Source organism: Cyanistes caeruleus, chromosome 2 (assembly GCF_971803275.1).
Source record: "Cyanistes caeruleus chromosome 2, bCyaCae1.hap1.1, whole genome shotgun sequence".
NCBI classification, from domain to species: Eukaryota; Metazoa; Chordata; class Aves; order Passeriformes; family Paridae; genus Cyanistes; species Cyanistes caeruleus.
Genome location: NC_141702.1, coordinates 403,789 through 431,407, shown reverse-complemented (window position 1 = coordinate 431,407; position 27,619 = coordinate 403,789). Strand labels below are relative to the sequence as shown.

The 27,619-nt window shown below is 62.1% G+C and overlaps 3 protein-coding genes, 1 long non-coding RNA gene and 2 other non-coding genes across 6 annotated transcripts; 3 read left to right on the top strand and 3 right to left on the bottom strand.

Moving 5' to 3' along the window:
• Positions 1–528, top strand: OST4 (oligosaccharyltransferase complex subunit 4, non-catalytic). The gene is made up of 2 exons (XM_086875271.1): positions 1–124; positions 248–528. The coding sequence occupies exon 2, from the start codon at positions 249–251 to the stop codon at positions 360–362; it is 114 nt and encodes a 37-aa protein (XP_086731397.1). The 5' UTR covers positions 1–124; position 248; the 3' UTR covers positions 363–528.
• Positions 483–11,539, bottom strand: AGBL5 (AGBL carboxypeptidase 5). Its single transcript, XM_086875269.1, has 13 exons — positions 11,309–11,539; positions 10,680–10,851; positions 10,297–10,463; positions 9,468–9,645; positions 9,054–9,232; positions 7,622–8,165; positions 7,003–7,172; positions 5,593–5,728; positions 4,979–5,169; positions 3,877–4,082; positions 1,423–1,523; positions 1,112–1,158; positions 483–920 (listed from the first exon to the last, which is right to left on the bottom strand). The coding sequence occupies exons 1-13, from the start codon at positions 11,503–11,505 to the stop codon at positions 641–643; spliced, it is 2,568 nt and encodes an 855-aa protein (XP_086731395.1). The 5' UTR covers positions 11,506–11,539; the 3' UTR covers positions 483–640.
• Positions 11,540–14,110: 2,571 nt separating this feature from the next.
• TMEM214 (transmembrane protein 214) lies at positions 14,111–22,446 on the bottom strand. The gene is made up of 17 exons (XM_086875270.1): positions 22,257–22,446; positions 21,636–21,841; positions 20,073–20,223; positions 19,357–19,491; positions 19,152–19,234; positions 18,673–18,778; positions 18,256–18,337; positions 18,053–18,154; positions 17,779–17,920; positions 17,360–17,451; positions 17,200–17,248; positions 16,923–17,036; positions 16,514–16,631; positions 15,839–15,935; positions 15,438–15,606; positions 14,794–14,945; positions 14,111–14,572 (listed from the first exon to the last, which is right to left on the bottom strand). Exons 1-17 carry the CDS (start codon positions 22,411–22,413, stop codon positions 14,446–14,448), a joined length of 2,082 nt encoding a protein of 693 aa, XP_086731396.1. The 5' UTR covers positions 22,414–22,446; the 3' UTR covers positions 14,111–14,445.
• Positions 22,447–22,955: 509 nt separating this feature from the next.
• LOC147654529 (U1 spliceosomal RNA) lies at positions 22,956–23,119 on the top strand. The gene has a single exon (XR_015283949.1). It is a non-coding gene; the product is annotated as a U1 spliceosomal RNA (small nuclear RNA).
• A 1,454-nt stretch (positions 23,120–24,573) lies between these two features.
• On the bottom strand, positions 24,574–24,737 carry LOC111943948 (U1 spliceosomal RNA). Its single transcript, XR_002871100.2, has one exon. It is a non-coding gene; the product is annotated as a U1 spliceosomal RNA (small nuclear RNA).
• Positions 24,738–25,162: 425 nt separating this feature from the next.
• LOC147654528 (uncharacterized) lies at positions 25,163–25,654 on the top strand. The gene is made up of 2 exons (XR_015282485.1): positions 25,163–25,319; positions 25,429–25,654. It is a non-coding gene; the product is annotated as an uncharacterized LOC147654528 (long non-coding RNA).
• Positions 25,655–27,619: the final 1,965 nt, after the last annotated feature.

Below are 27,619 nucleotides of genomic sequence, written 5' to 3'. Positions count from 1 at the left end.
GTCACAGCCGGGGCCAGGCGCTTCCCGCCGTGCCCCGCGGCCGGAAGTGGCGCGAGCAAGGGAGACGTGTCGGAGCGGCGGGCCCGGAGCGTGAACCGGGACACCGGGTGTGCCGGGCGGGAGCGTGAGTGTGAGCCGGGACACCGGCGGTGCCGGGACACCGGGCGCGCCGCTGGGCGGGCTGTGAGGGGCCTGCAGCCGGTGCTGCCGGTGGCCGGTCCCTCCGCAGGGCCCCGTTTCCCCGCAGGATGATCACGGACGTGCAGCTCGCCATCTTCGCCAACATGCTGGGCGTCTCGCTCTTCCTCCTCGTCGTCCTGTACCACTACGTGGCCGTCAACAACCCCAAGAAGCAGGAGTGAGCATTCCCGGTGAAGGCCGAGCGCGATGGCAGCGCAGCGCCGCCGCCGCCCGTCCCTCCCTCCCTCCCGGGGGCCGCCCCGCGACGCCTCGGCGGGGCCGCGAGAGGAGCGAGGCCGAGCTTCTTCCAGAGCAGCTTTAACAGAAACACGATGATCCACGACAAAACCGTGTGACGTTCTAAACTCCCCGTGGGGCCGGGCCCCTCCTCCGGGCCCGCGGGGAGGAGCGGGGCTGGGGCGGGAGCACGGCAGTCCCTCGGCGGGGCCGGGCGGGGGGCTCAGCGCAGGAACAGAGGAGCTGTCGGCAGGAGCTGGGCAAGCGGGGATCGGTGTTGGGGCGCTGTGGTGGGGGCCAGCGGCGCGGGCAGGGACAGGGGGGACACCGGGCCCTTGCACAGGTGCTGCCGGCACGGGGCAGGGCAGAGCCGGGGCAGCCCTGCGCGTGCTGCAGCTCCCCGGTACGGCGGGGCTGGGGCTGCGAGCCTCTGCCCCAGCACAGGAAGGGTCCCTCGGTGCTCAGCACCCCCGCAGGGGGCACTGGGGCCTCCGGGCAGAGCCCTGTGGGACAGAGACTGGTATCAGTGGGGCACGATACTCCTGGCAGCCCCAGCTCCTCTCGTGCCCCACAGCCCCTGCCTGGGGCTGTCAGGTCACCCACTCTCCCTGCCCGGCAGGGGCTTTGCTCTGGGCTCCCACTGCTGGCAAGGGCTGTGAGACAACCCCACACTGCAGCTGGCAGCAGCACCTACCCAGGCCTTTCTGGAGCTCTCCGGGAATTCAGCTTCACTGGGAGCACCTGTGGAAGAGGGGAGAAGAGGATCAGTGTCCTTCATCCCTGGGGTTTTCCCATGTCTCGGGGAAAGTTATATGGGACAGAAATATCTGGCAGAGCCCCACAGGTGGGGAGGTTCCCAGTCCCTGAGGGGCTCCCAGTGTTTGGGGCAGCCCCCCAAAGGTCTTCCCCCAAAGGGCCCACTCCACAGAGCCGTGGGGCAGCTCCCTCCCTGGGCACAGGCCCTGCTGCACCCCCAGGTCCCCTCCCTGCTGGTGCCTCTGATACCTGCAGAGGTGCCATGCCCTGGAGCTGTTCCATGCCTCGCTGGGCCTCCCGTGGTCTGTGGCCGGTGCTCGGCGCTGCCCGTGTGCCCGTGGGCAGAGTCCCTGTGTGACAGAGGAGACAGAGCTCAGCCGGTGTTGGTGGGGGCTCGGTCACCAGCTGCCCATCCTGGGGCACAGTGGCACAGCCTGGTGACACTGTGGTACCCTGCAGTGGCCACACACGTGCCCCTCCCTGCCAGCTTTGCCAGGGCTGGGCCCCTCCGCACAGCCCGACACCCAGGGGTTGCTCAGGGAGCGTCTGGTGCTGGTGGGAGGATGTGAAGAGCACAGAGCTCAATCCCAGCTGTGCTGCCCCAGCTGTGCTGCGTGGTTCTGCACATCACTGGCCCCAGCTCCAGCCAGTTCTGGCTTGGCTCCCATGGCACTTGTGTGACCGTGCTCGCCAGGAGTGAGGAGCTGGGGCCACAGCCGTGCCTGCTGAACCAGGGTATGTCCTGGAGCATGGGACATCTGCTCAGCCAGGGGAGCTGGAGGAAAAAGGAAAGCATTTGGGGGTCTGGCTGCAGTGGACAGCACTGAAAAACACCCCTGAATTACTTCAGTTTTGCACCCAGTTTCTGCTCAGCTGGTTCAAGTTTTTATCCCAATCCAGTTTTCTCGCCATCCCACTGAAGAAGTGAGGTGGGGAGGGCACACTGCCCACTGGGGTGAAGCCAGGGCCAGACCCCGCAGCAAATGGGACCCTGCAAGCAGGAGTCTCTGCTGGGCAGGATGGGCCACAGCCCCTGCTGCCAGTGCAGTGCTGGCAAGTGGCAGCTGATTTCACCTGGACTAAAACCTGGTGACCAACTTCAGCTGGCAAAGGCCAGCAGTGGCGGAGGGTGTCACTGGGGGTCTGGCAGAGACCCCCTCACCCTAGCATGAACACAGGTCTGGGCTCCCCAGGGCGTGGCCAGGCTGGGATGGGACATGGGGAAGAAGGGGGAGGGTGGGACAAGACCAGGAAACTGGGTCTTTACCCTGTGCAATCCAGCCCCCAACCCTTTCACACCTCCAGGCATACTCGGCTTCCTTCCCCACTGTTTGGGGAGGGCAGAGGCTGCAGTGGCACAGCCAGCAGGAGGGCACGAGCACGGGGCTTGGAAGGCAAAGCCGGGGTCAGAGCATCCCTGGCCCCAGTCCCCGTGCAGACACAGTGGTGCTGACAGTGCTGGGCCCCTCGTGGGTGGAGTGGCAGCACTGTGGGAAAAGGTGCTGGGAGAGCTGCCAGTGGCCAGGCAGGAAGCAGGACAAGCTGATGCCAGGGCAGGGGAGGAAGAGCCAGGTCCCAGTGCCAGGCAGCAAGAAGGTGCAGTGTCCCGTAGACACTGCTGGTCACTGTGCTGGAGGAGGCCACGCCAGTGGGGACCACGGGCCAGGGAGGCAGGAGACCCCACCCAATTGGTTCTGGGGACACCATGGGCCAGGCTCTGCCCCTCCAGCTCACACGGTCTATTCCTGCTCGTGTCCCCAACTGTCCCCAGTTCCTTCAGCCAGGAATGAGGCCAGGGGTCGCTCCAGGTGGGCCCGGCCAAAGGAACAGACAGAACAACGTGCCCATGAGAACATCAGCCTTTTATTTCCTCCCCACCATGTTCTCATGGCAGACAAGACACAGTCATGACAGAGGGCTGGGCAGCAAACCCCGAGGGCAACGCAACGGACACCAGAGGAATGCAGAGGTCAACACAAGCACAGCTTCAGGCACACCCAGGCACACACACAGGCACCTGCCCCCAGCTTGCACCCCCAGCCCTGGGCGCTGGGAGGCTTTGGAGCACGGTGCCCCCAGGGCTTCCCCTGCCACTGCCTGCCCCCCAGGGCCCTGAGCCCCTTCCCCACGGGGGCATAGCCAGTGCAGCCCATCAGCCTCCACCAGAGGGGACTCTGCATGTTGGAAACCCTCTGGTGGCCCCTGCCAGCTCACCTCACCACAGCCACAGGTCACAACCCACTGTTGCCCAGCCAGTGCCTAAAGAGGGGAAAGGCACTTCGGTGTGTCCCTGCTGGTCTTAGGAATGCTTGGGAACAGTGGGAAGTTGAGCAAAGGTTTTCTGTACTGGCTTCTCCAGAAGCCCCTTGGCCCTGGCACTGGAGGGAGGGACCCATTGCCCAGGGTCCCACAAATCCCAGTGGAGCAGCAGCAGCTCCTGCCCAGCCAGGGCTGAAGGGCCGTGGAGGAGGAGCTCAGCTGGGCTGTGAAACTGCAGGTCTTGCTGTGCACAGTCAGCCCTGGCCCCACTCAGGACCCTCCTGTGGGGATGGGGCCCCTCACACTCACTGTTCCACACAAACCCACTGTCACTGTGTCCGAGCCCAGCACAGGCCAGCGCTGACCTCCCTCAGGGCCGTGCTCCCGCACAACAGCTCGACAGGCGCCGCAGCAGGCGTGCAAGGGGTCCCCAGCCTGGCTTACCTCTGCCCAGGGCCGGGGTGCTGCTGCTACTCAGGGGGCTCTGGGAGGCCACGGCCGCAGCCGGGGGCCTGGGGCTGCCGAAGGTGAAGCTGGGAGAGGTTCGGATTCGGGGGGAGTCCTGCTGGCTTCCCCCGCTGCCACCGGTGCCGTTGCTGAAGCTCCTGGCACGGGTCAGTGTGTTGTCAGAGGCCGAGGTGGGCAGCCCTCTGGAGGGGTGAGAGATGGGGGTCAGCCCAGCACGGTGAGAGGGCTCCCCTCTGCACCCTCCACCCACCATCCAGGCCAGCACCGAGTGCTGAGCGGCTGCGGCACCACCTCTGGCAGAGCCCTGGACTTCTCCTCAGGAGCTGGTGAACAGCTGGGGACAAGGATGTCACCAGGACACTCCCTGAGAGCTGCAGCCCCAGTGCCCTGTGCCACACATCGCTGTGCCAGCAGCGTTGTCTCAGGGCTCCCACGTCCTCACCCTCAGTCCCAAGTCTTGGAATTGCTGAGTTTGGAAAAGGCCTTAAGACACCATCGTGTCCAACCCTTCCCCAGCACTGCCAAGGCCACCACCAACCCATAGCCCCAAGTGCCACATCCACAGAGCCTTTAAATCCCTCCAGAAATGGAGACTCTATCCCTGCCCTAGGCAGCCTGTGCTGTCAGGAAGGAATTGTTCCAAATATCCAACCTGAACTTCCCCTGGCACAACTGGAGGCCTTTTTCACTTGTCCTGTCCCTTGTTCCCTGGGACCAGAGCCCAAGCCCCACCTGGCTCCACCCTGCTGTCAGGCAGCTGTGGAGAGGAAGAAGGTCTCCCTGAGCTTCCTCTTCCCCAGGCTGAGCCTCCCAGTGCCCTCAGCCTCTCCCATCCCAGTCCAGTCCTGGAGGTGATGCAGGAGAGACCTCCCAGATTACTGTGGCAGTCAAATCCCAACCAGTTCACTCTCTGCCCTTCTCTGCTGATGGCTCGGAGCATCTGACAACAGCAGTTCCCAGAGCTTGCAAGAGCTAGGGCCAGGGCAGGTGACCCTGGCAGGTGACTCACTTGGGGACATTTATCATCTCTAAGTGCCGTTATCCTGCAGCTCCCACGCTCGCCCCAGCCAGCCCTTACGTGGAGCTCCTGGGGGGGGTCCTGGCACCTCCTCTCCTCCGCGGGCCCCCGCCGGCGCCGCGCAGCCCCCGCACGTGCTTCAGCATCCAGGCACGCAGGTTGCCCAGGCAGGTGTGCTCCGAGAGCACGATCCGCGGCCAGGGGTTGCAGTCGGCCATGTCCAGCGCTGCCACCGCCACCGCCCGGCCCACCTGCCCGGGACAGCGCACAGGTGAGGGGGGCACGAGGAGAGAGGAGGAACAGGAGAAACGTGAACTGGTGAGCATGAGAGGGCACAACGAGAGGACCCAGGGAGAAGGGGAGCACAGGGAGAGAGGAAGCATGGGGGAAGAAAGGGACACAGGGAAGGAAGGATACAGTAGGGGGCACTGGGGAGAGGAGCAGTACTGAGGGGGTTACTGGAAGAGGAAGCCACCAGCAGAAGGGGGCATGAGGGGAGATGAGAGCATCAGGAAAGGGGGATTCCAGGAATGGAGAATGCCACGGGCACTGGGCAGAGGGACAGCTCCCTACAGCTCGGGACAGCAAAGTTAAGTGGAGGAAAGAAACCCCAGCCTCAGATTCCAGCCAACTCTATCTCACTCCCCATGCAGGCTCCCCTGAGACCCCTGTACCTGCTCGAAGAGCTCCACGGTGTACCGGGAGGGGAAGGCAGGAGGTGGCGGGGGGCTGGCACGGCCGTTGTCATGGCACGCCCCCGGGATGCTGTTCACCAAGCGCCCCGTGTTGTAGTTGCACTCCAGGGTGTAGCTGTGGGGCACGAGGGAGCCCGTTAGGCCACAGACCCACAGCAGGGCTGGGATTATGGCACATTATTCCCCTGGGAGAGCCCCTTCGGCAGATTCACGGCACCAGGAAGGGGGCCCTGCTCCAAAGGACACAGAAGTGCAGGGGAAGTGGCAGGGTAATGAGGACAGCACCCTCCGATGGCAGGAATGGCCATGCCCTGTGTGAGGATGCATGGATGTACCAGAGATCAGCATGATGGGAATTCGGGATGGATGTCTGGGGCTCTGAGGGTGGCACCCAAAGTGCCAAGGTCCCTGTGAGGAGTCCTCCTGGTCACCTCTGGAAGGTGATGGGGATTGGGGGCTGTCCCTGATGGGTAGGGAAAAGGAATCATCTGATGTCATCACCAACAATCCAGGAAGTGGGTGGCTACAGCCTTCCCCTGACCTTCAAGGTGCCTTGGAGCACTTCTTCCCAGAACAGGAGGGATGGAGAAGTGTGGGCTAGGAGCTGCCCTAGAATGGCTACTGTCTGTCCCACTGCCCAGAGACAGCTGCAGGGCCAGCACAGCAGAAAACCTGAGCAGCTCTGTCCCAGTCTGCCTGAGGGACCACACGTGCACTGTGAGCACTCTCAGCACTTTTTTGGGTTGTTGGATCAACAACCTGGGCTGCTCCAGGTCGGTGACAGAGCAAAGTACCCCAGTGACCCACGCCCAAAGCCCACGTGTGTGTTTGTTCCTGTGGGGCTGGACTGGCGCTGAGCACAAAGCAGCAGCTGAGTACACAGCAAGCACTGATGAAACTGAGAGAACCTCTGGGTCTGCCTGCCTCACCCCATGGTGTGTTCCCAGCACAGGAACAGGCCAGGTAAATCCTGGGAGAGGGGTGGATCACACGTATCCCCAACTCATGGGACCATTGATAGGCTAAGGCTGGAATCTCACACACAGCCATGGGGATGCTGTGCCCACTGCAACTCTACTTAGTTACAGCTCGATATAGACAGAAACACCCAGGAAAGAGAAGAATTCCCCTCAGAAAGCTGTGCAAGAGCAGGGAGAAGCCAGAGCAGCTGCAGGAGGGATGGGGAGGAACAGGAAGGAAAGGAGCCTGGCTGAGCCTGCATCTCAGGAACACGGCAGCACCCGGCACAACCAGGCCCAGCCTCTGCTGACCCACCCCGGGGCCACGCAGGACGTGCCTGTCCCACAGAACTGGTTCCCCCTTTGTCCAACACCCCCACCCAGCAGAAGCACTTAGTGCTGGGCCAGATAGCCCCCGGGGCTGCCCTACCTGTGGATGATGCCCAGGGCCTTGTAGATGGCCACGCGCCCGCTGCCCTCCTTGGACTGCCCGTCCCGCTTGTCCCGGGCATACATGTTCTTCTCCGAGAAGTTGCAGCCCGTGAAGTCAAAGTGAGGGGAGTTCAGGGAGATGAGTTTGGGGAACAGCATGTTCTCCACCTGCAGAGTGCAGGGAGCAACAGGGGTGACTGGGGACCCTTGGCTGCTCATCCTGCTCCAGTGGGACCAGTCTGCCCACACTTCCAGGGTCTCACAAGGTCTGACTGTGCCCATGGCACCTTGCCCACCCCCTGCCCACCTCCCTGACAGCCAGCTGGGAGGACACCCTGATGACACATGCCAGCTCCCAGGGAAAATGTGAGACCTCCTGCTGCCCTGGTCACCAGACTGGGGGAGGAGAGAGAGGAGAAAGAAGCAGAAAGGAGGAGGAAAGAAGGGAAAGAGAAGGAAGGAAAGGAGAAGGAAAAGGAAGGAACTGTGACAGGAACAGATGTGACATTCCATGCCCATCTCCCAGCAGCGGGAGCACTGGGGCCCCTGGGCAGCGGGCAGAGCAGCAGGAGGGTCCTGGCAGCCGCAGCAGCCCCGGAATTTGGCTGTGCCCTCACCTGGTCGTTCTCGTCGCTGAAGCTGTTGCCGTACATGAAGCAGCCGCGCTTGGACGCGTGGCCGTGCAGGTCCACGTAGTAAGCCAGGCCACTGTCCCGGGGTGCAATGGGCTCTGGGGGCTCAGCAGCTTCAGGGCTGGGGGCTGGGGGAGGCGTCCACGGCCCCTCCTCACAGTGCTCGGTGCTGTGGCTCGAAGGGAGGATCCAGGCGGCTCGCTCTGTGCTGTCTGGCAGCTGGGCATCCTGGGCTGGGCAGGACTGGGTGCTGGCACGCCAGGTGCTGGGGCAGTTGCGGAGGTTGTTGGTTTTGTCCAGCTCTGATAACGTGGCCTCCATGGCCGGGACGGGACAGTTGGGAGATTTTATGCTCAGTGAGCTGGCGCTGAGTGGGGAGACAAACGTCCTCCAGTCCGGAGAGCCCGGCAGGACGCGGCTGTGGATGTGGTGGTAGAGCAGGATGGCTTTGGCGCCGTACACCGCGGGGTGCAGCTCGGCGTCGGGGTGCAGGTACTGCCGGTTCAGGTTCACCCCGCGCGAGTCCGTTCTGCAGACAGAGCGGAGACACGTGAGCACCTGCCAGGGCGCTCCAGCAGAGCTGAGCTCACCTTGGAATGCCGAGGGCTTTGGGCTCTGTCCTGGAGCACAATGGCCAAATCAACAGCCAGAAGCCGCCGAGCACTGACACTGTGCAGTGCGGCAGAGCCCTGCACAATCCTCCCCAGACAGGAATGGAGCTGGGAAGGGGCTGGAGCACCAGCAGGGGCAGAGGGAGCTGGGAAAGGGGCTCAGCCTGGAGAAAAGGAGACTCAGTGGGGACTTTGTCACTTCCTGCAACTCCCTGATAGAAGAATGGAGCTGTGGTGGGAGGGTTGGGTTCTGCTCCCAGAGAACAAGGGACAGGACCAGAGGGAACAGCCTCAAGTTGACCAGGGAAGGTTTAGGTTGGATACTGGGAACACTTTCATTGTGGAAAGGGCTCTCCAGCCCCAGCACTGGCTGTCCAGGGCAAGGGTGGGGTCCCCATCCCTGGAGGGATTTCGAAGCCCTGAGGATGTGACACTTGGGGCCATGGGTCAGTGGTGGCCTGGGCAGTGCTGGGGAAGGGTTGGACTCAATTGTCTCACAGGGCTTTTCCAACCCAAGTGAATCTGGGGTTCTGTGACTTCTATAAATTTTACAAAAATCATACAATCAGCTTTCTGAGATCCCTTCTTCAGCAAACTCACGGCCTTTTCCATGCCTACACCCATCACTGAAGGACACTCACCTTTTGCTCACATCTATCAACCAATATTCAAATAAATGGTTTCTGCTTCTTTTTCTTGGGGGAATGGTTGGACTCAATGGTCACGCAGGACTTTTCTAGCCCAAATGGTTCCATGAAACACAGAGCAGGCTCAGCCAGGAGAGCCTGGCTGGGCCCTGCACTCACCGGTAGTGGCCCCGCACCACCCCATCAGGGTTCAGCATGGGGATGAGCTTGAAGACGAACATCCGCCGCAGCATTTGGGCACGGGGATCCTCCTCCCGCAGGATGAAGTCCAAGAAGCCATTGAAGACAAAGCTGGAGGGGGTTTCTCCTGGGTGGACTCTGCTGCTGAGGAAAAACACCTGGGGACAAACAGACAGGGTGAGGGGGGCATCCTGCCTGCCACAGGATACTGCAACAGCGTAGGGTCTCACAGAGTTTGCTCCACAAACTGACCACATGCTCCAGCCCTTGGGGATGTGATGCCGTTCTGGTCACAGACACGGGGGCTGAAGTAAGTTGACAACACATGGGCCAGCACAGGGGCTGCTGGCCCCCCATCCCTGGCCCAGGCCCAACACCTGCATGGTCTCTCACCCTCTTTCCAGTGAAGCAGTGAGGCCGGGGTGTGCTGGTGTCTGGGAAAAGCTTGTCCAGCCGGGGCTCCCGCTTCTCCTGCATGCCATGGCACGAGGTGATGGTCAGCAGGTCCACGCGCTGCTTGTCCAGAGAGTGGCACAGCAGCTCCCGGTGGTAGTAGACCGAGTCAAGGGGGCTGTGGGGTGAGAAGGGATCTCAGCCAGCCCCAGAGCAGGGGGGCTCCCAGCTGGGTCGGGAATGCTGCCCGTACTCGCAGCCTGAGCTCTGTGCCCTGGGAGCTGAGCAGCCCCAGCCCCACAAGGACCACCCCTACACCTGGGCTGTTTGCTGCTAGAAGCCCTCAGAGCTTGCTGGGAACATGAGCAGCCGTTCCTTCAGGGCAAGGAGGGGGCCCAGGGCTGGCGTTTGCACTGCCCAACTCCCCAGCTGTGGAAGCGGTGGGGGATCAGCTCATGCACAGACAGACCTGGCACACAAGGCCAGGTCATCCCACGGGAGGGATAATGCAGCCCAGCAGGAGGGACAGGACACTGAGGGATTCATCCCACCAAGGAGATAACCCATTCTGGCAGGAGGGATTGGGTTCCAGAACAATAAGGGATCTTCCGGAATCCTGTAGGTAGCTCAGGGTGAGCTGCTGCCACTGCTTGTACAGAGCTGGGGCACAGAGAAGCATGGGCCAGGCATCTTTGGGGAAGGCACAGAGACCCTCCTGCTGCAGACAGAGCTTCCCCAGGGGAAAAAACTCAAGCAGGCACAGACCAGGAAAGGTGTGAGGGCCAGGAAGGTGGGACAAAAGCCAGAAAGCAGAAAGTGGGAGGCACACCTGCTGGGGGACATGTGCCTGCAGTCCTGGAAGCGGCCGTCCAGCTGTGCCAGCATGTCCTGGCACTCAGTGTAGGAGAAGGGGTAACAGAAAGCAAAGTAGGTGGTGGCCCCGCGGTGCTCCAGGAAGCGGTGCACGAAGGACAGCACGAACTGCGTCTCCACCACCTGCCACGGACACGGAGAGGGGTGGGCGTGGGCTCGGGGGCAGAGCCACCCTAGCACAGCCCCTACTGCTCTCCTCTGCCCCCCACCAGGCACTGGGGGTGCCCGTGGCCACTGGCCCTTGGCTACCCCCATGGCATAGCAGCCCCTATCCCTCCCTCGGAGATGCCAGGAACAAACCAGCTGCTCCACTAACCCAGCAGACTCTGGAGATCTCACCTGGAAGCTGGGCCGCTGCCGGATGCGCTCCCAGCGCGGGCGCACGGGCAGGGTGCGCACGAAGGGGGTCATGCCCTGCGCGTACAGCCGGCTCTGCTTGTTCATGTTCAGGATGTGCAGCTTGATCAGCTTCCCCGGGGCACCCCCCCGCACGCTGAAGTAGAACCAGGACCTGGGGAGGGGTGGAGCGGCGCCGCCTCAGCCGCTGCCCGGGGGTCCCCAAGCTCTCCGGTGTCCCTTCCACACACCCGGACCCACCACGAGCCTGTCAGAGCCCCGGGGGGGGCGGACCCGGAGCGCCTGAACCCCCTCCCGGGGCACCTCCGATCCCTCGATCTTCCCCAGCCCCTTTCTTCAGACCCCCAGCCCCGCCGCTCCCTCTGCCCGGGGAACCCAGCCCAACGCGGTACCACCCCGCCCCGCCGGAGCTGTCAGACCTCCGGGGCACGGTACAGACCCCCGAGCCCCCCAGGGCTACTCTGGCTTCCCCAGCCCCGTTCCTCAGCCGCGCAGCCCCACAGCGCGGCAGCCACTCCCGGGGCCCCGCCACAACCGGGGGAATCCACCCGGACCCCGGCGCCTCCGCCCCGTACCAGCCGCCCCTTCCCGGTTCCCCCGCACACCGGTACCTGTTGCCGTTCTCATACTCAGTGTGGGCGCAGTCGGGCTGCGTCCACACGTTGAACTCGTAGTCGGCGGCGGGGAGAGCGTTGGCGCGGGCGGCGGGGCCGCCTCCCGGCTCTGTAGGCCGCACCTGTTCTACGTGTGCCAGGTTCCCCGAGTCGAAGCGGGAGCTGAAGAGGAGACCCCCGCAGCGGATCTCCATGGCCCGGCAGAGCCGGGACCGGCATCGCCCCGGGACGGCCCCGGGACGGCCGGTACGGGCCGCCCGGCAACAGCAACGCGCGCGGCCATTGGCTGCCGCCTCCCAGCAACGTGCCCGCCCATTGGCTGGCGCCTCGGCAACGAATGCAGCGGCACGGGGACCGCCGGTCCTCTCGACCACGCCCCTTTCAGGGCACGGACCACGCCCCTTTACTGTACTGGTCACGCCCCTCGCTGGGCTCCGTCCCCAGAGGTGCGACCGGACACTGGGAATGACCGGACACTGGGAATGAATGGACACTGGGTGTGAATGGACACAGGGGTGTGAATGGACACGGGGTGTGACCGGACACTGGGAATGAATGGACACAGGGGTGTGAATGGACACAGGGGTGTGAATGGACACAGGGGTGTGACCAGACACTGGGAATGACCGGACACTGGGAATGAATGGACACAGGGGTGTGAATGGACACAGGGGTGTGAATGGACACTGGGAATGACCGGACACTTGGGTGTGACCGGACACAGGGGCGTGACCGGACACAGGGGCGTGACCGGACACTGGGCGTGAATGGACACTGGGTGTGAATGGACACAGGGGTGTGACCGGACACTGGGTGCGAACGGACACTGGGTGCGACCGGACACTGGGAATGAATGGACACAGGGGTGTGAATGGACACTGGGAATGACCGAACACTGGGTGTGAATGAACAAGGATGTGCAGACACAGAACACAGGTATGAATGGACACAGAACACAGGTGTGCATGGACACGGAACACAGGTGTGCATGGACACAGAACACAGGTGTGCATGGACACAGAACACAGGTGTGCATGGACACGGAACACAGGTGTGCACGGACACGGAACACAGGTGTGCACAGACACAGAACACAGGTGTGCACGGACACAGAACACAGGTGTGCACGGACACAGAACACAGGTGTGCATGGACACAGAACACAGGTGTGCATGGACACGGAACACAGGTGTGCACGGACACAGAACATAGGTGTGCACGGACACGGAACACAGGTGTGAATGGACACAGAACATAGGTGTGCACGGACACAGAACACAGGTGTGCACGGACACAGAACACAGGTGTGAATGGACACAGAACATAGGTGTGCACGGACACAGAACATAGGTGTGCACGGACACGGAACACAGGTGTGAATGGACACAGAACACAGGTGTGCACGGACACAGAACACAGGTGTGCACAGACACAGAACACAGGTGTGAATGGACACAGAACACAGGTGTGCACGGACACAGAACACAGGTGTGAATGGACACAGAACACAGGTGTGAATGGACACGGAACACAGGTGTGAATGGACACAGAACACAGGTGTGAATGGACACAGAACACAGGTATGAATGGACACAGAACACAGGTGTGAATGGACACGGAACACAGGTGTGCAGAGACACAGAACACAGGTGTGCACGGACACAGAACACAGGTGTGCATGGACACAGAACACAGGTGTGCATGGACACAGAACACAGGTGTGAATGGACACAGAACACAGGTGTGCACGGACACAGAACACAGGTGTGCACAGACACGGAACACAGGTGTGCACAGACACGGAACACAGGTGTGCACAGACACGGAACACAGGTGTGCATGGACACGGAACACAGGTGTGCACAGACACGGAACACAGGTGTGCACGGACACAGAACACAGGTGTGAATGGACACAGAACACAGGTGTGAATGGACACAGAACACAGGTGTGCACGGACACAGAACACAGGTGTGCACAGACACAGAACACAGGTGTGCACAGACACAGAACACAGGTGTGCACAGACACGGAACACAGGTGTGCACAGACACGGAACACAGGTGTGCACAGACACAGAACACAGGTACACATGGACACAGAACACAGGTGTGCACAGACACAGAACACAGGTGTGAATGGACACAGAACACAGGTGTACATGGACACGGAACACAGGTGTGCACAGACACAGAACACAGGTATACATGGACACAGAACACAGGTGTGCACAGACACAGAACACAGGTGTGCATGGACACAGAACACAGGTGTGCACGGACACAGAACACAGGTGTGAATGGACACAGAACACAGGTGTGCATGGACACAGAACACAGGTGTGAACGGACACAGAACACAGGTGTGAATGGACACGGAACACAGGTGTGCATGGACACAGAACACAGGTGTGCACGGAGGCACAGACACCTGTCCGTGCCCACACGTGAGTGAGCACACAGGTACACACAGGTGCCCCAACACACACACACCTGTAAGAACACAGGCACTCACCACCCCCATGCACACTCACACAGGTGACACTGGCAGAGGTGGGGGTCGAAGCTGACACCTCCACACGAACACCGCACCCCCAGGGCTGACCAGTGGCGTGGCAGCACCTGGCACCAGCAGCTCCTTGGACTCCTTTAAAGTGCCCCAGCCCAGGCATTGCCCCTCCCACTGTGGGTGGGAATGGGGCTGCAGGGGGTCCGGACAGCCCCTGCCCCCCACCATGCACAGCCATCTTCAATAAGGAAGAAATATTAAGCATATGAAGCAATTATAAGGAAAAAATAATAAAATAAATCAGTTCATTCATTGGTAGGAAGGGGTGGGAAGGTGAGGGGCTCCAGGTGTTTACCCCTGATCCTGTAAGCAGGCAAAACACAAGGGGATGGGGATCACCCACCCAGGGACAGCAGGATAGGGAAACCCAAAGTGGTCGCTGGGTGTGGAAAAACCTGGATGTGTGTCTCCCTAGCCTCCAAAAAAATAACCCTTCCCAAAAGCCCCGATTTGACCCAAAGTTCCTATGGTATTGCCCTCGACGCCTCTGTCCCGCATCCTGCTGCATTCTGGATACTCCTGGGCAGCCAGGACTCTGGGAGGTGGTGTGACCTCCAGAGAGCAGCTCAGTGTCCAGAAATCATGGCCAGGGCCCAGTTCTTGAGCGCCAGGGTTGCGTTTTGCAGGTAAGCCCAGGAAGAATAGGTGAAGCTCATCAAGTGGTCCCTCACGCACTCCCACGTCACATCCCCACTGGAAAAGCAAAGACGAGGGATTACAGGGGCACTCAGAGCCAGGAGGGACAGGGACACGGGGGATACAGGAGCCCCTAGGGCAGGGCCACAGCAGCCCTGGTGCCAGGTCTGCAGAGCAGGATTAGGGGACACCCCCGGCCCGCACAGGGAGAGACACAAGTGCAGCGCCAAGGCCAGGGGGCAGCGCCCGAGGGGAACCGTGCAGTGGGGGCCACTCACTTGCAGGAGTCGAGGCAGCTCTGCCAGCCCCGCTGCAGCACCGCAGCCAGGCCCTGCAGCAGCGGTGCCAGGCAGCTCCGCAGCAGGAACAGCAGCAGCTCCCGCACGCACTCAGCCAAGTGCAGCAGCGACTCGGGGAGCCGGTTCTGGAACTGCGGGAGCAGAGACACGGCCCGGGGTGAACAACAACCCCTGCAGCACATCTGGGCACATCTGGGTCCCAGCTACCCGTGATGGGCGCATCTCACCCCTCCCTTCCCCAGCATCCTTGAGCTCCCCCCACATTCCCTCTTCTCCAGCACTCAGCAGACAGGGCACCCACACTCTGTGAGACACCGATGTCACCCCACTGCCACCAAAATGCTGGCTTCAGGAGCACCAGGAGTTTTCTGAGCTCCCTCCCTTGCACAGTCACTGGAAGCAGCTGGAGCGGGCTGGTGCCACAGAAAGACAGACAGCACCAGATGTGCCATGGAGCTGTCCCCTTCCCAGAACCCCAGCACTGGGGGCTCCTGCCAGGAGCAGTGGCAAACATGTCACCATCTTAGGTCTCCCCCCCATATCCCCCTGACAGAGATTTCCCAGTCCTACAAGCCCCCCACTGGCATTCCTTGTCTCCTCCAGGCCCAGGAGCCCCCACTCACCCAGTCGCTGAGCCAGGGCAGGCTGCCATGGAGCCAGGAGAGCAGGGAGCGGCACTGCTGGGACACATCCCGGGCCAGCTCCCCGCTCGTTTCCCAGAGCAGCTCCAGCTGCGGCCACAGGATGGACACAGCCATGGAACCGTGCTGGGCCAGGCTGTGCTCCAGCCACCTGCAGGGAGTCCTCAGATGAGAGCTCTGCTGGACCACGGCAGCAGCGGCACCCGCGCAGAGCACAGGGGCACGGAGCTGCCACCACAGGGTGAAGGGGTGAGAGTTCCAGTCTGAGCTGGAAGTGCTTCCAGGCAGGGCTGGGAACAGCTCCTGGCTCTCTCCCAAACCTTTTCCTGCTGCACAACAGCCACACCCCCCTCACCCCCGCCACCCACGCTGGTGTCACAGACCTGTACCCCTCCAGGCAGCCAAGGGACACCTTCTGCCAGGCCAGCTGGGACGCAGGCAGGATGCCGGAGGAGCGGAGCAGCCGAGCAGAAGACGAGGCTGCAAGACACAAGGATGTTTCTTGAGTGGCCCTTGGCTGCAGAGACACGCATCTGTCTGTCCCCAAGGACTCTGTGGGGACATGTGGCTTCAGCTGTGCTGTGGAACCCCTTGGGAGATGCTCCAGGAGAGGACAGATGGACAGAACCCCCTGAGCAGGGAGACCCTCCCAAAGGGGAGCAGACAGAGGGCAGTCTGCCTGCAGCACCTGCATCCCCCAGGACCCCCCAGCTGGACAGACCCCACTGCTCACAGCAGCTACAGGACAAAGGCAGGGCTTTGTCAGGGAGAGGCTTTGCTCAGGGGAACAGCCACAGGAGTGATCCCAGGGAGAAAAAGCCTCAAGCTCGTGACAGCGAAGGTTTAGGTTGTAAATAAAAACCAGTTTTGTCATAGGAAGAACTGTCCAGGCTGCTCAGGGCAATGGTGGAGTTCCCATCCCTTGGAGGATTTAAAAGCCACGTGGGTCTGGCACTCCTGTGGATATGGGATAGTGGTGGCCTTGGGAGTGCTGAGGGATGCCTGATGCTCCCAGAGGACTTTTCCAAGCTGGATTATTCTAGGACTCCCCACCGTACCCTGGAAGGAGCCGTGTGTCTGCACGTCGTGCAGGAAGAAGCCAGCGGCCAAGACCAGCAGGACGAGCAGCAGACGTGGCCAGGGGAAGCCCCGGCCCCTCATCTTGTGCAGCAGCTCCTGGATGGGAGGACAAGGCCCCGTCACCGCAGGGTCCTGGCAGCAGAGAGGCCCCAGCACAGCCCTGCTGTGCTCTGGCAGTGCCCAGCCCCGGCTTCCCAGGCGGGACAGAGAGATCTGCTGAGCAGCTGCGGGGTCTGACAGGGACCAGCACGTCTGTCCCCAGCGTGTGCCGCCGCAGGGCTCTGCCTCAGCACGTGCTGGCAGAGGAGGGGCCCAGCAGAGCCCCAGCACGGAGCTGCAGCCTGGCCCCGGTGCCACCAGGCAGTGCCTGCCTGTCCCGTCCCTCACCTTGCAGGCGGCGTCACAGGCGGCCACATCCTGGTCCCCTCTGGCCCCCCTGGCCGCCAGCTCCTCGTTTGTCACTTTGAAGGAGCGAACCGTTTCCTGCAGTGACTGATGCACCTTGGGGACAGCAGGAGCTGTGTCAGGAGCCCCAGGTCCCCACAGACCCCCTGAGCTGCCGTGGCACCAGCAGGGCAACCTCAGGTCGCGCGGGGACCTGGCCAGCTCAGGGAGCTCTCACAGCAGCACGGGGACATTCTCTCACCCCACAGCTCACCCCTACCTTCTTGCTGCAGCTCTCCCAGGACTCCAGGAGATGGTTCAGCAGCAAACTGGGGGGAAGGAGAACCCGGGGCTTGGTGAGAGGCTCCCAGAAGGAATTTAGGTGTCCCAAAGGTTCTGTAGGTGGGCACTAGCCCCACTGAGAGCCAGCCTGGACTGACCTGGACTGAGCAAGGTGTTTGGTGTAGAGCTGCCTCCAGACGCTGAAGCTCAGTGGGTCCAGGCTCAGACACTGGCTCATGGAGGTCAGAAGCTGGGGAGGGGGCACAGCACGTGTGACTCTCCCCCTGGCACGCCAGACACCCCCTGCCCTGGGCTGCACCCCGGCACAGCTGCCCAACCCCACATCTGCCAGCTCCTGAGGCACCCAACGGAGCTGCAGCACCCCTGCCCACGGAGAGGGGCAGAGCTGGGTGGTCTTCAAGGGCCCTTCCACCCAAACCATCCTGGTCTGATGATTCCTATCCCCTGGGAGCAGGCAGCATGACCCTTGCATCACCACCCTTGTGACAGCACACATCTGTCCTGCCACCACTCCATGGCACCACCAAAGGCAGCCCGTGCCCCCTGCCAGGCTCACCTCCTTCTTCATGGCAGGCGGGCAGGCAGGCGTGGCCCGGGAGAGGAAGGAGGGGAAGTAGGTGTGCAGGGCCGCCTCGGGCCGGGCGCCAAACGCCAGAACCTTCAGGCGGGGGTAGAGGCGCCGCAGCTGCTCCTGCAGGCTGGGGGAGAGTGCGAGGCTGCTGAGGGCCGGCGGGCACCAGGGTGGCACCGAGGGGCACCAGGGTGGCACTGAGGGCACCAAGGTGGCACAGAGTGGCACCAGGGTGGCAGGGCTGGACGGGTCAGTGTACCTGGGGGACAGTGAGTTGTTGGGCATGAAGGCGAAGTCCAGGAGGGGGAAGAAGTCTTTGGGGCCGATCATGCCGAAGCCTTTGGTGAGGTTGGGGTGCATCCTGCAGAACAGGGCCCTGAGCTACTGCGGGTCTGGCAGGGGCAGCGCCGGCTCCAGAGCCCCGTGCCCCTGGAACCCAGCGGGACACAGGGCTTCACTCACATCAGGAGCCGGTCCAGGTAGGAAACGGCGTACGGCGACAGGGACTTGATGCCGAGCACCGGGAGCATGACGCCGAGCCACACTGCAAGGAGAGGCGGGAGGGGTCCGGCTGGGCTGTCCCTACACCGCGACAACCCAGCACCGGAGCCACCCAGTGGACAGGCAGGCAGACCCCTTGGGAAGGGTTTCGGGGTAGCTGTGCTGCAGAGCAGTGGAGCAGCACGCTCCCTGTCCTTCCAGGCAGGATGCTTCCTCTCAGGATCCAGCCACTTTCCTGTCCCGGCTGGGGGAAGCTGCATTCCAGACCTAAGGGATCTTTCCCAACCTTTTCCCAGCCCTAAGCAGTACCACCAGCAGGAGTGGAGGTGCACTGGCAGTCCCAGGAGGGGATTCCATACCGCTGCTCCTGGCTCTCACCTTTCAGGCCCTCATGGAGGTCAGTGAAGCCGGCCTGCCCCAGTGCCCAGAGGACGGTGAGGCACTTCGCCGGCCGGTTCTGGTGGGAGCGCAACACCTCCAGGTACTGTGGGAGGACAGGACACATTGGTCAGGGAGAGCTGCAACCCAACCCAGCCCAACCAAGCTCCATGCCATGGGACCAGCAGTGCCCAGGCCCCTAGCCCCTGAGAGGGACCTACAGCTCCAGGTGAGGCCAGCAGCCATCCTGGAGTAATAGGGGGAATCCCAAAACCAGCACCGGGGGTGCAGGGGGATGGGGAAAACCCCAAACCCAGCTCTAGGGGTCCAAGGCTGCTGAGCAGGGCAGGCAGGACCCACTGGGGACACTGGTCCCTCTGCAGGGGAAGGTAGAGAGGTACAAGGGCTTTGTAAAACGGGATGGAGGAACAGCACCACCAGGTTTACAGCACCCACAAACCTGGCTTACCCCAGCTCACCTTGCCCAGGTTGGTGGTGGCAATCCGGGGCCTGGCCAGGAGAAGTGCCTGGATGCAGATCCTGTACCCATGCAGTGACTCCCCTGGAACGGAGATGGGGGAGGTCCTGCTCAGCCAGGGACTCCGTGGAGGAATTACAGAGCTTCCAAAGAGGCAACAAGGAGCAGACACTGGCGGGGAGGACAGGGAGCCCTGGGGTGCTGACCTGGGGTCTTGTCCAGCTCCTGCAGCATGGTGTAGATGCAGTGGTCAAAGAAGAGCTCCAGGACACTCGAGGCCTTTCCCAGCAGGGACCGGATGATGCTCCTCAGCTCCTTGCTCACCAGGCAGTACGGGTAGTCTGGGGTGGCACGAGAGAGGGAAGAGCTTGGTGAAACCCTGCTCTGGAGAGCACCAGCAGCTGGAGGAACCGGCCCAGTGTCAGGTGGGTGCAGGGAGCGCCTCATCCTCGTAGCAGCCGGGCAGCACCGGCCTTCCCCCAGTGACTCCACGTCAGGGGTGGCTAATCCAGCCCTAAGGGATGGCTTCCCATGGAATGCTGATGCTGTGGGATGGACAGGGGTCTGGAGAAGATGCTTTTCTCCCCTTCTCCTCACCACCCGACACGACATGTTCTCAAGGTGAGTGGGGACTAACTGATGACACAGGAAAGGGAAATGCTGCCCCAGCATCCCTCTGACACTGCGGGCAGACAGCTGAGAGTGAGCTCCCAAACTCCACAGCAGCAGGCAGAGGTCATGGATCCCTATGGCGAGGGGTGACTGGGGAAGCACCCGATGTGCCAACTGTACGGACAGTTTCACGGTGTTTGTGGCCAAGAGAGGGCAGCTGAGGGGACAGCCCAGAACTGAGCAATCCTCCCTGTTCTGTTAACAAAGGACCACAGCCCCCATCGTTCCCGAGCGGCAGCAGGACACGGACCGTGGGGGTGCTGGCTCAGCACGGGGTCACTCCTGGGTGCCTGCAGCTTGTAGTTGAGGTACCCAGCCAGGTCCTTCACCCACACCGAGGGGTTCTCGGGGAACACACTCCGGCTCTTGTCCAGTTCCTTCTGCAGATCCACCAGGTCCAGCTGGAAGTGACAGACAGACAAACTCAACCCAGGATGAACAGAACTGGGCAAAAAGTACAGAAAGAAGAAAGTTAAGTCTGACTCCCAAGGGGCCACGAAGCATGAAGGGAAATGCTCCCACCGCCATCCCAAAACCATCGCCCTTCCCACATGGAAAACCCCTGCTGCCAGAGCTCCAGAGCATTGCCTGGGGCAGCTGGCTCCTGGCCAGTGAGCCCATCAGTCCAAACTGAGAACTTGCTCATGGTTGCAGCTTGGCAAGCACAAGCCCGAGGTGATCCCAGCCATGGCTGGTCCACAGTCCACACCCAGAGTCCTCCAGGGAGGAAACAGCCATGTTTCCATTCACCAAACCCACCCGATGAACAACCCAGCAGCACCAAACCAGGTACACAGCAGCAGCTCCCACCCCTCTCCTCCACCAGGAGGAGCTACCCAGACGTGCTCATTCCCTGCTTTTACACCCGGATTATCTTTGGGGCTGCTCCATCAGGGCTTGTTGCAAGGCTCAGACTCTGTGAGAGTCTGAACATGTTCCCTGCGAGTGGATTCCCACTGCCACCTTGGACTGCCACCACAAGGATTCCCCCTTGGGCACCTTGCCTCAGCCCCGCCTTGCGAGAGGAATTCTACACAAACCAGCTGGTGCCACGGCAGGAAATGAAACCTGCCTTGAAACCCCCGTCAGTGACCTGACAGGCCCACACAGTGTCTGTCACCGCAGAGCACAGGGACAGCTCTGGCTGCCCTGCCTCCCCAGGGAACGTGGGAATCCCACACAGTCCTGCACCAGCTGGCACGGTGGGCAAAAGCTGGATGTGGAGAACTACTGGAATGATGGAGAGAAACCCCACCCAGTGCAGGGGGACGCAGAGGGAAACCCCTTGTTCGGGGGAGGGGAGGTCCCAGGGCATGAGGGGGATGTAGCACCTGCGGCAGGGGAGCAGCCTGCCAACCCCAGGGACACATCACCCCGGCACAGCCCGCCTCGGCTGGTTCTGGAACCTTCCCTGCTCAGACATGGTCAGGACAGGCGAGACAGACACAGACAGGTTCTGCAGATCCAGCCAGAGCACGGGAACTGCACGGGTGACTCCCAGGGCTCCACCACAGAGACTGGGAGGAGGTTCCAGCCATCACGAGGCTTCCTTGGGGTTCCTCCCAGACACAGCAGTAACAAAGGGAAGCAGAAATCCCCTTCCAGCCACCTCCTGCCGCTCTGTCTCCTGCCTCCAGCACGAGGCAGCTCCTCCCGTGTGGCCCACGGGGAGATCGGCCCATATGGTGAGGCTGAAGCGGGATGGGGCCCTGCTCTGCACCGCCGGACCGCCAGCCGGGAATGCCGGCCCAGTGCTCTGTCCACGCGCTCCCGTGGGCTGGGAAACAGCCGGGCACGCTCTGGGCACACTCACGGCTTTCAAGGCCTCCTCCAGCGAGCGGCACCTGCCCGGTTTGGCTGCAGCGTCGTTCCCCGATGGCTTCTTCCCGCTCTTCCCCGCATGCTGCTTCCGCTGCGGCGGCTCGGGGGCCGCGGCCGGGGGCACCTGCTCCTTGTTCTGCTTCCGCAGCGCCCGCTCGAAGCCCAGCTGGAAGATGGTGCTGGAGGTGGCGATGGGAGCTGGGGAGAGGGAAAGGGTGACAGAGGGCGCCGTGGACAGCGGCGACACGAGGGGACGGATCTGGGCACAACGAGCAAATCTGGCCCGCCCGGCCAGGGCCGCTCGCTGCCCACGGTGTGCAGGGGCCCAGGGACGGCGCGCAGCACCCCCAAGGCCCCACGGAGCCCCCTCCGCACCCACCGGAGCCCGCGCCACGCCCCGCCGAGCCCGCCCAGCCTCGGCAGCCGCTCCCGGACCTGCGGGACCCACTGGAGAACCCCACGCGCGACCCTCCAGCTACACCCTCCTCTCGCCGGGACCCCCCGGGGACCCCCGTCCGTCCCACGCAAGGCCCGCAGGCCCCGGCAGACACCGCCCCCAGACCCACGGGACCCCCGCCCGCCACCCCGGGGGCCCGCGGGCGCTGACACTCACCGGGCACGGGCAGAGCGCGACCGGCGTTGGCCTCTCCCAAGGCACGGCGGCTGCCGGCGCCGCCCGCGGGTCCCCGCCGGCCCTTGCGTACCACCTCCCACCGGCCGGGACCGGCGCCGGCCGTGCCCGGGCCCGCGGCCGCTCCCGCCGCCGCCATCGAGAGCCGGAGCGCCAGGGGCGGAGCCGGGGCGCGTGCGCGCGCCGCCGCCGCTGATTGGCTGCGCCCTCGGACGCGCGCCGCTCGCGCCGGCTGCCACGTCCCCGCCCCGCCTCGCCGGGAAACGCGCGCGCCCCCCCCACCGGAGACCCCGCCCACACAGCGGCCTCCGTGACGCGACCCAGCGGGGACTGCGGGGGAACTGCGCTGATGACGCAGCCGACGGGGGCGGGGCCAAGAGGCGGGGGCGTGTCCAGGGCTCTCGCGGCTTCGACTGCAGAACCGCCCCGACCTGGAGGGGGCGGGGCCTTGAGACAGCGTGGGGGCGGGGTTATGCAAACGAGGCGAGGCGCGCGGCATGCCGGGACACGGCCCGCGCAAAGCCCGCGCTGCCCTCGCGCGTCCGCGGGCGCTGCGCGGGCCGGGCCGTGCGGGCCGGGCCGCAGCGCGGGGCCGGTTGGGTGCGGGGCCGGGCTCGGGCTGGGCGTGTGTTGGGGAGGCGTGGGGCGGGCAGGGTGTTTGGGCGCTGGGCGGGCTCGGGCATACTTACCTGGCAGGGGAGACACCATGATCAGGCAGGTGGTTTTCCCAGGGCGAGGCTCATCCCTTGCACTCCGGGTGTGCTGACCCCTGCGATTTCCCCAAATGCGGGAAACTCGACTGCATAATTTGTGGTAGTGGGGGACTGCGTTCGCGCTCTCCCCTGGTATTCCGGTTGAAGAACAGACTCTCATTGGCAGCGGCGTTGGGGCTCTCCCCGGGGTGGCAGCGGGCAGAGCTCTGCTCCCCGTCCGTCCCGGCAGCCAGCGCTGCCCGCCGCCGGTGCTGCCGGAGGTTGGGGCGGCTGGCAGCGGTTCGGGACGGGGTAAAGCGATAGGGGGGCTGCGGCGTGTCGCGGTGGATGTAGCGATGATCCCTAAAGTGGCCCGGGACCCTCTGAAAGGCTCCGGGGGAAGGCTCAGGAATAGCCGGGGTTCCTCTCAGGCGCTGGCGGCGGCCAGGACTGCAGGAATTGGCAGCAGGTCCCTTCCTGAAGGGAGGCTCTGGGCGGCCTGAGGGGGGGGATGATTCCGGCACGCCGTGAATGCCGGGCAGGGAAGCACCCCGGTTAACCGGGTCCCCGCAGGGGAAGCGGTGAGGAGATGCCGGTCCCGCTCGCTGAGCGAGCACTGGGGCACACCCGGCGGAGTCCGAGGCGGCTTCTGCCACAACAGAGGACAGCGACGAGCCCGGGAGGGCAGAGCCCGAACGCCCCGAGGTCAGGCTGCTGCCCCCGTGTAAGAGACGGTCCGAAGATTCCCTCATCTGTCTCACAGCCGTCTCAAGGAGAGACTGAGACCCTGAATATCACAAGGGACTTGGTTTGGGGGTTTGGGCCTAGCTGAGATGGATGTTTGCTCAGTGATTGTTTGCAGGTGGTTGCACGGTACACTGCTCTCGTTCCTGCTGGTGAGCAGAGGCTTGGTAACCTGCACAACGGGTTTTCCACGACTCATGGCTCTCGTTCCTGCTGGTGAGCAGAGGCTTGTGCCTGGTACCCGGTGCAATGGGTTTTCCACAGCACCTTGTCCTTGTTCCTGCTGGTGAGCAAAGACTTGCAAGACATGGATCGCTCTGTACCCTGCACCTGCTCCCTGTGCAATGGAATTTCATCACAATGATCATCAATCTCCTCTGGCTTTGGCCCTGCGCCCCTCGCTTTGCAAAAGACTATAAAATTATACCCCAAACTTACCTTCCTTTGAGATCTCCCCAATAAACAGAAGACTCTGCGTCGTTGGACGGCTGAGTGGACTTGGACGTTGGTAGCTATAATCCCCTTACTCTCTTTTCCTTATGCTTTGCTTTCTCCTCTTTTCCCTCTATCGCATATTAGTGCTGATGAGCACTCAATAAAGTGTGTTTTGCTGTTTAAGTCCTTGGTTTGCTGATAATCTTTTGTACTCTAAGACCGGCTAAAAGAACCACATCACGAATCCCACCTTGCGGATCGTGACACTCGGTTCCTGCGCCTGCAGGCGATCCACGCGAGCTCCAACTCCGCACGGCCCGCGGGCAGAGCCAGCACAGGACCCGGTGATGCGAGCTCGAATTTACAGCGACAAACGCTAACAACACCAGCTTCTACTGTCTATTCAATCTGTTCTTCAACCGAAATACCAGGGGAGAGCGCGAACGCAGTCCCCCACTACCACAAATTATGCAGTCGAGTTTCCCGCATTTGGGGAAATCGCAGGGGTCAGCACACCCGGAGTGCAAGGGATGAGCCTCGCCCTGGGAAAACCACCTGCCTGATCATGGTGTCTCCCCTGCCAGGTAAGTATGCCCGAGCCCGCCCAGCGCCCAAACACCCTGCCCGCCCCACGCCTCCCCAACACACGCCCAGCCCGAGCCCGGCCCCGCACCCAACCGGCCCCGCGCTGCGGCCCGGCCCGCACGGCCCGGCCCGCGCAGCGCCCGCGGACGCGCGAGGGCAGCGCGGGCTTTGCGCGGGCCGTGTCCCGGCATGCCGCGCGCCTCGCCTCGTTTGCATAACCCCGCCCCCGGCCTTCCCCCCGCCCCGCCCCCCCCGGGCCGGTCCCGCCGCTCCGCGGACCCGCCCGGCCCGGGCACCGCCGGGAGCCCCGCGTACCGCGGCAGCCGCGGCCCCGAGCCCGCAGGAGCAGCTCTGCCCTCCGCTGGGGCCGCTTCTGCTCGCAGGGAGCGGCCGGGGGGGCGATGGGCACCGTCTCCCGCCGCCGGGGTTCCCTTTCCCCGGGCGCTGCCCGCTCCTGCCCGTGACGCTCCCGGTGCCGCTCGTCCGGACGGTCCGTTCCTCTCGGGCTTCTCTTCTCCCTGAGGAAAAAGATTGGCCGAGTGTGCGGCGTTCCCTGGGGAACTGGGCAGTCGCGAGTGTCTGTCCGCAGGTACCGATGAACAACTAAAAAGTTCCGTTCCAATCTCCAGAAATCATTTCCCCCTTCGAGCTGCATTTCCCCAGCCAGGGCAAAGACACGGTGCCGCTGTTCCCCCCAGGGGCACCAGAGAAAACCTCTTTCACATCCAGCACCGCAAAGTGCCTCCTGGGCCTGGCACCGAGGAGAGGGGGCCGGGGTTTGGGACAAGCCCGGGAACGTCAGCGCTTCAGTTCCCGCAGCTCTTGCACCGCTCTTCTGACGAGCTCGGCTTCTTCTCCGGGGGATAAGAGCGGTAAATCCGAATTGGCAATAACCCAAACTCTAAAAAAGAGCCTGTTAACATTTCCAGTCCTCGCTGGGCCTCTCATTTTATCGGGGTTGGTCTTTTCTTACCGCCTTCGGTTCAGCTTTCATCCGACTCACGTTTGTCTCTTGCCTCGTTTTATAAATGAAATTAGAATTTTGACAACTAGGCCTCTTGGGTTAATTGCAGTTTAATTAAAAAGGAATACAATTTAGGAAATTAAATAATAATTTTGAATAAAAAAATACAGTTTAATAGAAAAAATATAATTTAGCAGAAAATTACAATTTATATATATAAAATCTGCTAATAATTAAGTATGATTAACGCATAAGCAAAACCTCCCAGGGTATGGGGAGGGCTTCTCACCCCACCTCACGTACAAAACCCACCGGGGTACGGAGGGGGTTCCCCACCCTGCCCCTCGTACAAAACAAAGCACTTCCAGCTAAACTCATATACTGTGTGCTTCTACATATTCATTCATGTTTCCCATCAGTTTCCTCCTATTTCCCATTTCTCTGACTTTATGTCACTTTTCCTCACAGCACACGCCTCACTTGTTGTTAGGGGGTCTCCAGTCTTCTTTTGGGGTCTTTTGGGGAAGGCTTCTCCTCTTCCTCGTTGTCCTTTGGATGAGCTTACAGGTTTGTGCGTGCGTACTAAGCGTTGTGCTATGTGAGTTACTAATTAGTCTGATATTTACTGATTTTAGACCCATGCCTAAAGTCCTAATTTTGTCTATCTCGGAGCCATTTTTCTCTTGGGACATCACTGATCTTCCAAACTCCATCCTCTACCTCAATTTTAACATGTAACATCTGTAAAGGGGCACATCTGCCTTGTAACACCGATTCTTTTGATTGCTTCTGATAAAAACTTTCCAAATAGTTACAATTTAGTTAGCACGAATCAATTCCATTTATTACACCCGGGATTCCCAAAGCCCAAAGCAGTGGTATGAGCACAGCTGAAACTTCCCCGGGCATTTCCTCCTCTTCCCCCAGCTTTCCCTGGAGAAGGGGCAGAGCTGCACTTTCCATGCATTTTCCAGAGGAATATGCAAACCGGACAGAGCCCTTTGGGAAAGTTAATTGCGCATTTAAGCGGCACAGAAACCCTGCCCGAGCCACGGCAAAGGGCACTCGGCACGTGGAGAAAGCGACGGGGTCATTTTGCGTTCCCAGCGCAATTCCATGGGTTGTCTGGGGGATTTCCTGCCCCTGAGGGATTTCCTGCCCTGAGAGATTTCCTCCCATTGCAGCAGCAACAATGACCTTCCACTCAAAGGTCCCTCAGAGCCGGTACCTATGGCCCAAGATGTTCCAGTACCCACTAGAAAATCCAGTGTTCCACTCCCCGGCTTAAGTGCAACCAAAGGATCGGCCGGGGAAACAGGAGATGCCTCCGGTCCCCTTCAGTCCGGCCCAATTTCTTCCTCTTCCCATTTTCCCTTCCGTCCCTGCTCGGCCCGTCCTGCCTGCACCGCGCACCCTGATCCTTTTGGAGCGCCGTTAATCCCGACTCAGACCTCGTCCCTCAAGTACACCTCGCCTTGTGCCGCTTCGCTGCCCCTGACAGGAGCTCTGGTCACTTCTTTTGGCTCTTCTCCTTCTCTTCTACCCCTTCCCATCGTTACAGCCATCACTTGGGATTATTCCCATCCTCTCTGCTCCTCGTCTTTTGCGGCGTTTCCTTCCTGCCCGCGGCACGGAGCGCGGCCGAGCGCGGCGTTCGGCGGCAGCGCTTCCTTCCCCGGCGGGACCCGGATCCGTTCGGGACCCGGATCCGTTCGGGACCGGGATCCGTTCGGGACCCGGATCCGTTCGGGACCGGGATCCATTCGGGACCCGGATCTGTTCGGGGTCAGGATCCGTTCGGGGTCAGGATCCGTTCGGGGTCAGGATCCGTTCGGGGTCAGGATCCGTTGGAGACCCGGATCCGTTCGGGACCCGGATCCGTTCGGGGTCCGGATCCGTTCGGGGTCAGGATCCGTTGGGGACCC

Bases quoted from the DNA above. Each gene is read 5' to 3' on its own strand.
- OST4 (XM_086875271.1), top strand. From the start codon at position 249: ATGATCACGGACGTGCAGCTCGCCATCTTCGCCAACATGCTGGGCGTC.
- AGBL5 (XM_086875269.1), bottom strand. From the start codon at position 11,505: ATGGAGATCCGCTGCGGGGGTCTCCTCTTCAGCTCCCGCTTCGACTCG. The intron at 10,852-11,308 runs GTACCGGTGTGC...ACCCCTCCCCAG, and splicing joins GAGTATGAGAACGGCAACAG to GTCCTGGTTCTACTTCAGCG. The intron at 5,170-5,592 runs GTACAGGGGTCT...TGTCCCGGGCAG, and splicing joins CCGTGGAGCTCTTCGAGCAG to GTGGGCCGGGCGGTGGCGGT.
- TMEM214 (XM_086875270.1), bottom strand. From the start codon at position 22,413: ATGGCGGCGGCGGGAGCGGCCGCGGGCCCGGGCACGGCCGGCGCCGGT. The intron at 19,492-20,072 runs GTCCGTGTCCTG...GTGCCACCCCAG, and splicing joins GCTGAGCCAGCACCCCCACG to ACTACCCGTACTGCCTGGTG. The intron at 17,037-17,199 runs GTAGGGGTGAGC...GCTGTCCCCAAG, and splicing joins GGGAGAGCTGCAGCAAGAAG to GTGCATCAGTCACTGCAGGA.